The following is a 10,794-nucleotide window of genomic DNA, read 5'->3' as shown; positions in this document are numbered from 1 at the left end:
CTAGGTGAAACAGGACTCGGAATTGACTGGAGTGCATCATTCTCAGTTGCATTATTCATATGCATCGGTACTATCATTCTGCCTCAGATAAAAAACCTAGTTTTATTATTTGGATGCAAATTCAGTTCTGTGGTCGAACCTCTATACTACCACAGTGTACAGCCACTGTACTGCTTTTGTTCACTGAAAGTACACTTTTTTTTGTACACCAAACAATTACAAAGCTGCAAACTCCTAACCTCATCTGTCCAGAGAATAAACAAAAATAAAATTGCTGCCTCTCAATTTCTACAGAGATAGCTAGAAACATCATTACAGTTCAAAAGGATCCTTAATATGGACTGTTTGTTATATACATTCAGAGAGCAGAGCATGCTTTCTGCTGAGATACATAACATGGTTGAAAATTTTTTAAGAAGAGAAAGAAAATAGTTCCTGTTGCAGAAGAAAACTATATTTTTGATGAAAGTTTATAGAGCATGCAATATTTATGATATAATAAACCAAACTATCCAAATATAAGTTTTGCAAAATTTTTGTCTGTTTTCATCCCATATATATTTGAAGCTTGATCTGACTTCAGCTTTCAGTTCCAAACCCACTGATAAAAAGTGATATTTCTGTAATGATGATTGAGGATAATGTATTAATGGTGTTTTATGATACAAAATAACCACCATTACAAATGAAATGGTAAGCAGTTTTAACTGCTGAAAGCAAAGATAAATAAAATTGAATAGAATTATCAATTGTTTAGAAACTATACATTCATTTTTGGATCTTGGAAGAGATGGGAATTACTGGAACGTAATTCCTGCTTCCCATATTTGGTAATGTCATGTCTGTTTCCTTATGTTGATAATCTCTTTTTGTTGTGTGTTTAATAATTTATTTATTAAACACACAACAATAATTTATTTATACGAATCTCTACAATTGTATTTGTACAGTAGTAATACACGAGTATAATAACATTGCAAAATAACAGATTGGCCATTATAAGAAACTTAGATTATGGTGGTTTCCTGTCAGCTGCCTAAAGATTTTATATGTCATAATAATCCAAGGAAATATTTTAATAAACTACAGTAACACATCATTAATCCGAACTGCCTTTCTTATTTTAAGTATTTCATTTATGCACAATGGCAATTTTTTCTAAATGTCATGACACTTCCAAACTTTTATGTCAGAATGGTTTCAGTCACCCAAGACTGAAAATTCACACAAAAGAAAAAGCCATTCAAAAGGCAAAATTAAATGCAAACATTAAGGCATTGATATTGTTTATTACTGCAACTACTCCTTCCGCTAAAATTTTATCAAGTGACAATGGCATGTGCCTTTCCTTATGATTCAGGTAGTCGCACTCAGCTATAAATATTTATATTGAGGGATTCGAGGAATGATTTTTCTTACAGTGAGCAGCACAATAGGAGAAAAGTCTGTGACCAGTATTAAAAATTATAGCATAGGTGTTATTTATAACTAAGACTGGAATGAAATGAAGCAGAGTACAATGGTAAGTGAATGGAAAAAAAAGCTATTAAACAATGATGTTCTCTTCATTGATTTCAACATAATCAAAGATGAAGCATCTCAAAAATCATATGGGAAAGAAGAAATGACAACAGCAAATCAAGAGGAAAAATTTGTAGGTGAAGTGGAGAAATGAAGTTAAAAGTTGTCCCAATACTCTTTAATTTACTAATTCTGTCAAGGATTTTTAATATTTTTATACTGTAATAGAATGATGTTATGAAATAGGCAATACAATAGGATTGTTTAATTAAATTTCAAATCAATGTCTTATTCACATTGATTTGAACTAATAACATTAAGTCTGATAGTCTAAATTGCTCACTTTAGCATTTTTTTTTTAAATCTATATTCTGTAATGTAAAATGTAATGCTTCATAACTTTTTTTTTTTTTATTTATTAATAAAAACTCTGAATTTATTTTCAGAATTAGGAGAAAAACTGTTCATTCTTTGTCCCATCTGGGACAAAATGATTCCAAACCTTGTGTGTACACACTGTGGTTTTAAACCTAGTTATAAAGGCCACCTTAGGTGTCTGAATGAATCTACATTTTCATTGTACACAATTAGATTTCTCCACCTCCAACCTACTAATATGCTGGCTAGTTTTAACAGCAAAAAATTGGGATTTATCCAAGGTAATCTTAGAAGCAATAGGTCTTTTTATATGTCAATTTACAGGTATGTTGAAACTAATGTCTGCATAAATTTATTTACAGATCTGGGGAATAAATGTCATTAATCTAACAGTAGCATTCACAGATCCCAAACTGCACAGATTTGGTTCACAGTTTATTTTTAGGAGTGTCAGCATTAAGTTCAACTGCAGGCAATGAGATTTTACCATGCATAATTTGGAATCCATGTGGGCTACTGCTCAACTTGCCTATTGCCTTGCACTTCAAAAACAGATGACTTATTGTCTGTAAAAGAAAGAAAACTGTGGGCTTTTTTAAAAACAAACCCAATCATCATGAAACAAACAAGATATAAAATATACAAAATATGTTGCAGCCATATTTCAGCTGCATACTGGAAAGAAAGTTCTGTGGAGATCAACACAATTTCCTTTAAAACAAAAATTTATTTTTCTTGCCATACATTACAATTGTGTATATATAATAACTATACATAGAAAGTGACAAATCTTCAGATGCTGCACCATTAATTTTTTTTTCCAACCCAAGGAAAAAAGGCAATCTTCAAATCACAGCCAGAATTAATATTATTTGAAAACAATTTAAACATTAACAATCAAGAAAATTAGCAGCCATCAGCAGTTCAAGTGCAATTTCTGGGGCAATAGGAAATTCTGGTATTTCTGTTGAACTATTGGTATACCTTACTTTGTATATGAAGTACTGACATACTTTTTGTAGCACATGTGATCTGCAAGAGGGATAAAAAAAAATTGTTGCATTAAAAAAATTAAACTTAAATCAACCTATATGAACATTTTGGAAAACTTATAAATTAATAGTATTATCACTTGCAGCAACTAACTTAATACTAAGTATAACGAGAGATGATCAAAAAAGACAGGCATATTTTACTATACAATGTATAACGAGTATTAATTGTAAAGTATCTAAGAGGTAGAAATCTCAATTTATCTCCTTTTATAAATTAAAAGGAGATGGATTGAGATAGCGGAAACGGTTGAAATGAGAATTCAGGAACATTTTATAATATTCATCATCTTTATATAATCTCGGACTCATTGGCCTTTGTGCACAGGCACGATTAACAGAAGTCTCTCATACTTCTATTATAAATATATATTATAAATATTGGGGGAAAATTTGAAACATCAGTTTTACCATCCTTCTTGTGAAAACGTCTTGATAACGAAAATTTTGGTCCCTTCGAAGATATTACATGGTTTTCTGTGTAGCTGAGCACTTCTGGGAGAAAGATCAAACTTCTCCAGATGATGAAATTACTGTCATTTGTTTGTATAGGTATTGGTACCAGAAACGGCTCAAGAGCTTACAAATTTGTTGTCTGGAACATAATACCATTAATAGAGATAGGGGTAAGTTCTCTTTGAGACTATGATCCTTGAACAGGACAAAAAGTTCTGCCTGGCCATTGCAGGTCTCCATGCATGTGTGGAGGATAGCTCCCATATTCCTCCAGTAACACATATCAAGAGTTGTGATCCTGCTGGTATTATTAAGGATGTACCATGGCTGTAAAGTTTCACTGTCGACAAAGGAGGTGGTCGACAGTGAAAGATCCCCAATTATCCAGGAACAGTTTAACCAAGTTGCAGATTAACTGAGGATGAAAAAAGAAATTTGATTTAAATGTCTTAAAAAAATCAATTACAGCAACTACTTACACTAATTTATTTTTAAATTTAAATGTTTTTTTAAAAAAAAATACTGCTTACAGCCCACAAACTCTTAATCAGCCACCGGAAGTCTATTGTACAATACTGTTCCTTAGGGACTCCTTCAATTCCCGGGGCAATTTAATGCATCTTCTGCTTGGTTAACAAGATTTTTAATTAGACAAATTACTATCCAAGATGAATTCTGATGAACCTGCAGCAGATGAATTTAAGCACCAATTTCAACAATTCATTGAAGGGGAAGGTCTCATACCAAAACAAAATTTTCAATGCTGACAAAACCAGTTTGTTTTGGAAGCATTTACAAAACAAAACATTAGCATGTGAAACTTAATGGAGTGCTTCTGGTTACAAAGTTCTTAAACAAAGGCTGACCGTTTTATGTTGCGGAAACACTGCTAGAAGAACTATTTTATTCAAACCCTGTGCAACTTGGATTGCAAAAACCTCCTGCTTTTCTACAACTGGAATTGATGTTTCAAATTTACTCATTCATTATTACAACAATTAATCAGCTTGGATGGACTGTGAAATTTTTTCAGACTGGTTTACAAAAAAATCCCAACAGTGCAGCAGCAGTATTTCAAATTGCTTAATCTACCAGAAAAAGCAGTTCTACTTTTGGATAAAGCTCCTAGTCATCCAAGTGAAGAAACTAAAGTCAGACAATAGGAACTTTTTTTTTTTTTTTTGTAAAATATTTGACGTGGAAGAAAATCCATTGTCAACAAATAAAATCTCGCATAATACTGGTTTGTTTCATGTGGAGGCTCTGCTTGACTATGCAGAGCATGAAGATATTGCATAATGTACATTCCACCATTCGCAGGAATGGTCAGCAATGCCAAGAAACAAATTTCTTTATTTTCCTTTTTCAATAAATAATAGAAAATGTGAAAATCTACAATATTTACTATATATTAAATGCATATTGCTCATAATCCAATTTTTTTCTCTTATTTTGTGGATTTCAGGGAAAATTAATTTCCTCAGTTAATCAAGGATACTGTAATATGTAGGGTATACAGTCAACTGCAGGCAGGAATGTAAGAACACGTTGCAAACATTAGAACTAGAAACTCAGAGGGCAGCAATGTGACCTACCATACATAATCAGTCATAGAGAACCATCCAGTACGCCTCGCACACCTCAACCATTGTACATCACCAGAGGGGACAAGAGTTTGTAGGTCTAGTCTATATAATTAAAATTAGGTCAAAATTCTAATTAAATAGGAACAAGTTTTAACTATTCCTATTGGTTCATTTTCAAGAACTGGAAACTAAAATCAGGGAAATAAAGGTTCAACCTTTTTTTATTTTTGTGTTTTTGTATGGGCGTCTCCTAGAACAGAAGTTCATCTCTGCATCGTTGCTCTGTTCAGTTTTTACAGCCTCTGTCAAGGAAAGGCCAGTGTGTATCGTGTAAAAAAAACAATAATAATAAATAAAAAAAATGTTTTTTTTTTTCAACCCATATAGGAATATCCAATGATGGATGAAGATAGATGAAAAGGAAGGCGAGAAAGAAAGAGAGAGAGAGAAAAAAAAAAAAAGTTTTTCATCCCGCACGGGAGAATGATAGGAAAGAAACTGTTTGTGAGCTTGTGTGTGTTCTGTAGCGTGATTTTGTGTTTTGGCTACCTGGAAGCAGCGATCACCTGGACGACTTCCTCCAGGTATTTGTCCCTAGCAGAAGGAGGGCAAGGCCTCCCCTACTATCTGCACGCCCTCCTCCCTGGGGAACGAGTTTCCCAGGGAGGAAAGAAAAACTTGTATAAGATGAAGAGAGGGAAGGAGTAAAGAGGAAAAGGACTATCCCAGCCCAGGAAAGTCCCAATCCAGGATGAATTGCTAGAACAACAATGCAAACATACAAAAATAAATAAATTAAAAAAAATAATAAATAAAATAAAAGAAACGTATAGTGTGAGAGAGGAGCTTTCCTGGTCTGGGGAGCCCCAGCCCAGGTCAGAACGTGAAAAAAAAAAAAAAAAAAAAAAAAAGTTTAAATCCCACAACCTGGTCAAGGAAAGGAATAGAGTGCCGTTCAGGATGTCAGCAAGCAAAATGATGGATTTTTTTTTTTTTTTTCCAACATTGGTATCACCTGTACCCCATCCAATTGGGGGAAAGAGGGGGTTCAAGAACACTAACAAAGCAGTCCTAGATCAGCTAGAATAGTGGCCAAAACATCAGTAACTACACAACCACTGTTAACCTCAGCAGAGCCTATTTGTTTCTAGATGGGAACCAGAGCTCTCTGAATGCCATGGGGCAATTACAGTCAATTTGAAGCAGAATGCCAACACTGTTTCCCAGTGATATATCATTTATTGTATTATGGCAGTTGAGATGGTAAACATCTTGAGAAGACTACAATGTGGCACTATACCATTACACATTAATTTAACTGAAGCTTACCTATTAATAGCTTCACTAGCTATTAATAGGTAAGTCCTTGAAATAAAGTAGTTTGTTAACATTACTCTAAACTGTAATAATTAATATTTATCTAGGCATGCAGAGTTGTATTCAGTTTCCATGTTTGTTCTTGTGTTAAATTAAAGCAGTTATTTCACGGAAAAATATTTTAATTAAATGTAATTCAATACCTGAACATATATCACAAAATTGATTACTCACGGAATCTCTTTGAAGTTAACTTCATTTGTTTCATTCTCAGAAAATTGGCCTACAGAGAAGAGAAAAACTTAAATATCACTTTAATAAATAAGCATTAAGCACAATGTGTTTGATAAAATGAAATGGAACAAAAAGTGCTTTATCATGGACTACTGAAACAAAATAAGTAGAATGGTGGTTTTTTTTTTTTTTGAGTAATACTACAATACACTTATATAGAATGTTTCAATTAAAAGGCAATGGGCCTATCTCAACCAATAGGCAAGATGGACCTCACATTTTTAAATTTGGGCAATTTGTCATCTCCCCCCCCCTGTATTTGAGCTGAAATTGACTTGAACATTAAAACTGCATTAAATGTTAGCGTTTAAATTCTATCCAATTACCTGCTTTTTTCTCAATGGGAAAGTTGTTCCTTGTTATCAGTGTATTTCTGAAACAACCCACAATTAATTCGTCCCGCAAGCACATCACACAGAACAAACGTGTTAACGATAAAACATGTATAATAATTACTAGGAAAAATTATAATTGGTGCGTGACCTTCAGGAATGTATAAAAAGAATTTTAAAAATACCTTTTAAATAACTTTTTAACTGTATACCATGTAAAAGATAACGAAAATAATTATAGAATTAAATGTTTATTGCATAAAATATACCATGAAGAAACTATTTGTTATGGAAATATTTGAACAGAGTTGGCTTTGTTTTTTTTTTGATCAATTTCTGATAGCTGACAATCTTCTCTAGGCCCTGGCAAAATAAATATTGCAGAGAACCTCAAACCTTGCACTGTAAGAAGTGTATGTATATATATATATATATATATACACACACACACACACACACACACACATATATATATATATACACACACATATATATACACACACACACACACACATATATATATATACATACATACACACAGTAGAACCCCATTAATCTGGACTTGATGGGACCACAGTCAGTCCAGATTAATCGGAAGCTATCTTTAATGTACCAGTTTTTATTTAAAGTTACTAAATGACAAAATCAACTAAATTGGTTTTTATATTAAATTAATAAAACGATATTTTTAAAGTAAAAATTATAAAAAGTAAAAGAACATGGTAAGTAAACAAAATACTGTACAAAGCAATAAAGTTTTAATGTAGAACATTATATTACACAACCCAAAACAAAACTATTTTCAAAAAGTTCACTTGAAATAGTCCTCAATGTTTTTTGCGCTTTAATTTTGAAACTCACTTTCAAAATTAACGTACGTATGCATGGCCAATGCTAGCTGCAGCTGTCAACTGAATAGGCCAGTACTCAAGATTACTCTACGACTGTCTCCAACCTTACCACATGGCCCGGTCAGATTTCTGGAGGTCACAACCATAAAACAATAGCAGTGCCCTGTTTATTAGGCTTTTCTGTTAGTGCAATCTATTATAAACGGATAGTAAACATGATCTTATTGAATTTGCAATAATACCAACAGCTGGAATTCTGTGGATTTTTACGTTATTATGGTGAAATGCGTTTCCCCTTCCATGAAATCACCAATCATATCAAAAACATAAATAAATTTTCAGAATGTTCTCTTCATTCCTATTTAAGTTTTGTAACTTGTTACTCCGTTCTCACTTGCACGTATCGTGTTAGTTGCAATTTGTGAGTGCGGTGTTTTGTTATTGCTTTTTTTTTTATTGTTTTAAATTTTAAACCCCCTCCCAAATGTCAGTGAACAGAAATATTTTTTTTATCGATAGTTAGAATTTTTCCCAACTGAAAATCCAGTCTGGATTAATGGGATTCTGCTGTGTGTGTGTGTACACATACACTCACAGTAGTGATTCCCTGACTATTATTGGCCTCGTGGTCCTCTGTCGAGATGGGGAATAATGGCCAGTCTATTTTATTTCATTTCATTAATTATTATTTTCAACTTATTTGATCACGTAATGTTGTTAGTCCATGTTTACACCTTAGTGAGATTTCACATAATTTGGAGATGGTGCCTACAAGGGGGTGCCACTAAATTTCTTTTAATTGGCTTAATTTTCTACATTATTTTAGGAATGTTGCTTCAACACTACCCTCTTCTTTATTCCCCCCTTATATATTTTTCTGTTGTTATTTTATTTGGTTGAGTTCTTTTTCACTCTACTGGTTTGCATACTGCTGGCAAATATCCTATTTTAGCTTATTATAAGCAACATGTAGTGGATTGTGCTTTTCTGCTGCCAGCTTATAATAGAAAATAATAGAAAAGATAGCTTTTCTATTATTTTTTCTTATTTTTAATATATATTTTGATTACGTTTTATCTCTATTTAATTTTGGATTATATTTACATGGGGGTAGCGTGAGGATGTGCTAACACTGTTTGTACTGCCATCTATAGCCCAATTTGTTTCTATATATTTTCAGTAACTATTGTTTTGTCAAAAAACAGAAAAAAAAAAAAAAATTTAACTCTCATTATTCCCAAGTAATTACTTTAAGTTAACCTAGCAAAACTGGTATAGAGATAACAGAAACGGGTATGTATAATACATTCCTTTAGTATGGCCATGAGCGAGAATGTTAATTTCCACTAATTTTCTCCAATTTCTCCAGCTTTCTCTAATCTTTAAATTTAGATTAATTTGCTGTTTTAATATGTATCTATGTTATATATAAGGCTATTCATACCAGGGCTAGAGTTATATATAACTAGCGGGTTGGCTGGGGTCACTACAAACCTATGCTCCCAGGTAGTACCATAATTTAATAAGTAATAATGTATAAATAAGTTAAGTGTGTGTGTGTGTATATATATATATATATAGACACACACATACAAAATTGCAATTAATATTGAAGACAATTCAAGAAGACCATACCAAGATAGATTTATAGAAAATGCAAGGGATAAAGTAAGGTTTGTAGAGAGAAAAAAAAAAAAAAAAAATATATATATATATATATATATATATACACAGTTGTACCCCCCCCCACCATCTGCTGATTCAGTTACCCGTGGTTAACCACGGAAAAAAAATGAAAAAAACTGAACACGTACTACCCGCGTGTCCAATACTATGCTTCCCTTGTATTACTATGGAATACTATTTTTTACAATGTTGCGTATGGTTTTGGTCACCAACATTATAATGGTTCTTTAGAGATTTCGCAAATGCACCATTTTCAAACTTTTGAATAATTTCAAGTTTTTGTTTAATTTGAAAGCACAACTCTTGCATTTGCCCATCATTTTCGTGATTTCTAAACAAAAAAAAAAAAAAAAAAAAAAATCCAACATCCCTGACATAAATAATGAAACAAAATTTGTCCTTTTACAGTGCAACAGAATACAACAATCGATGCAATGTACTAAATAAAACTAAACTCTTTTTTTTTTTTTTTTTTTTGAGCAGTGTGTAAAGACAGCGGTGGGTTCCAAGATAATAGGTACACTAATCTCCCAATGATGACTTATAACGCCAGTTCTTGTCGCTTATTTACGACTTGCAAAATATCTGTTTACACCTATTCTAGTTATTACTTGAATTTTATGATTTCTGGTTGATTTTTTTTTTTTTTTGTTTATATTTGGAGTCTTAAGTGTCCCAGTTAATCCGCTTCCCATTAATACTGTGTGTTTAATTTATCAATTAAACTTTATTATACGTATGTATGTACAATAAAATCATGTTATATATGGATTCAAGCAGGTGCTCACTTATATCCGTGGTTTCAGCCATCCACGATAGGTCTTGGAACGTAACCTCCGCAGATACGGGGGTCTTACTGTACATACAAAAAAAAGGGGGGGGGGGGGAACGAAGAGAATATAAATTAAAATATATACACAAAACTTATGGATATTTACCTACAATCTAAGTGACTTCGTCTGGTGCCATCCACCTTGACTGAAGGCAAAAAAACAACACAGATTTCTCTGTTTCTGTAATGATCAATATCTGCTAAGTTATATGAAATAATAATAATAATAAATTTAGAGATTAAGTAATTTGAATCTAAACCAATAAAAGGTAGTTTAAAATTTAGAATCAAAAGAAAGATAATATAAAGTATTAATGCATCATTAACCCGACACAAAATGTAATTTAATAATTAAAATAAGAACTATAAAGCATTTAGGGAGTAAGCCTCAAGCTATGGAAAAGTCTAGACTAGATATAAGTATAGTGCGAAAGCATCAATAATACATAGCCAAATCTGAATAAACAGAATATTAGCAAAGCGGCATTG

At 32.4% G+C, this 10,794-nt stretch overlaps 1 protein-coding gene across 2 annotated transcripts in view; it reads right to left on the bottom strand.

The window, feature by feature from the left end:
* Window positions 1-2,684: 2,684 nt before the first annotated feature.
* LOC150081029 (elongin-C) overlaps window positions 2,685-10,794 on the bottom strand; it is a 46,456-nt gene continuing 38,346 nt past the window's right edge. The window contains exons 3-4 of one of the 2 annotated variants that reach the window (XM_090382034.1): window positions 6,545-6,593; window positions 2,685-2,931 (exon numbers count right to left, since the gene is read on the bottom strand). In XM_090382034.1, the coding sequence (XP_090238160.1) occupies window positions 2,790-2,931; window positions 6,545-6,593 (191 nt within the window). In that variant the 3' untranslated portion in view covers window positions 2,685-2,789. The remainder of the gene's footprint in view (window positions 2,932-6,544; window positions 6,594-10,794) is intronic. The other variant, XM_090382032.1, reaches the window with a different exon arrangement.

Source organism: Mastigoproctus giganteus, chromosome 9, assembly GCF_048544385.1.
Source record: "Mastigoproctus giganteus isolate SK-2022 chromosome 9, ASM4854438v1, whole genome shotgun sequence".
Classification (NCBI taxonomy): domain Eukaryota; kingdom Metazoa; phylum Arthropoda; class Arachnida; order Uropygi; family Thelyphonidae; genus Mastigoproctus; species Mastigoproctus giganteus.
This window is presented reverse-complemented; position numbering and strand designations above follow the sequence as displayed.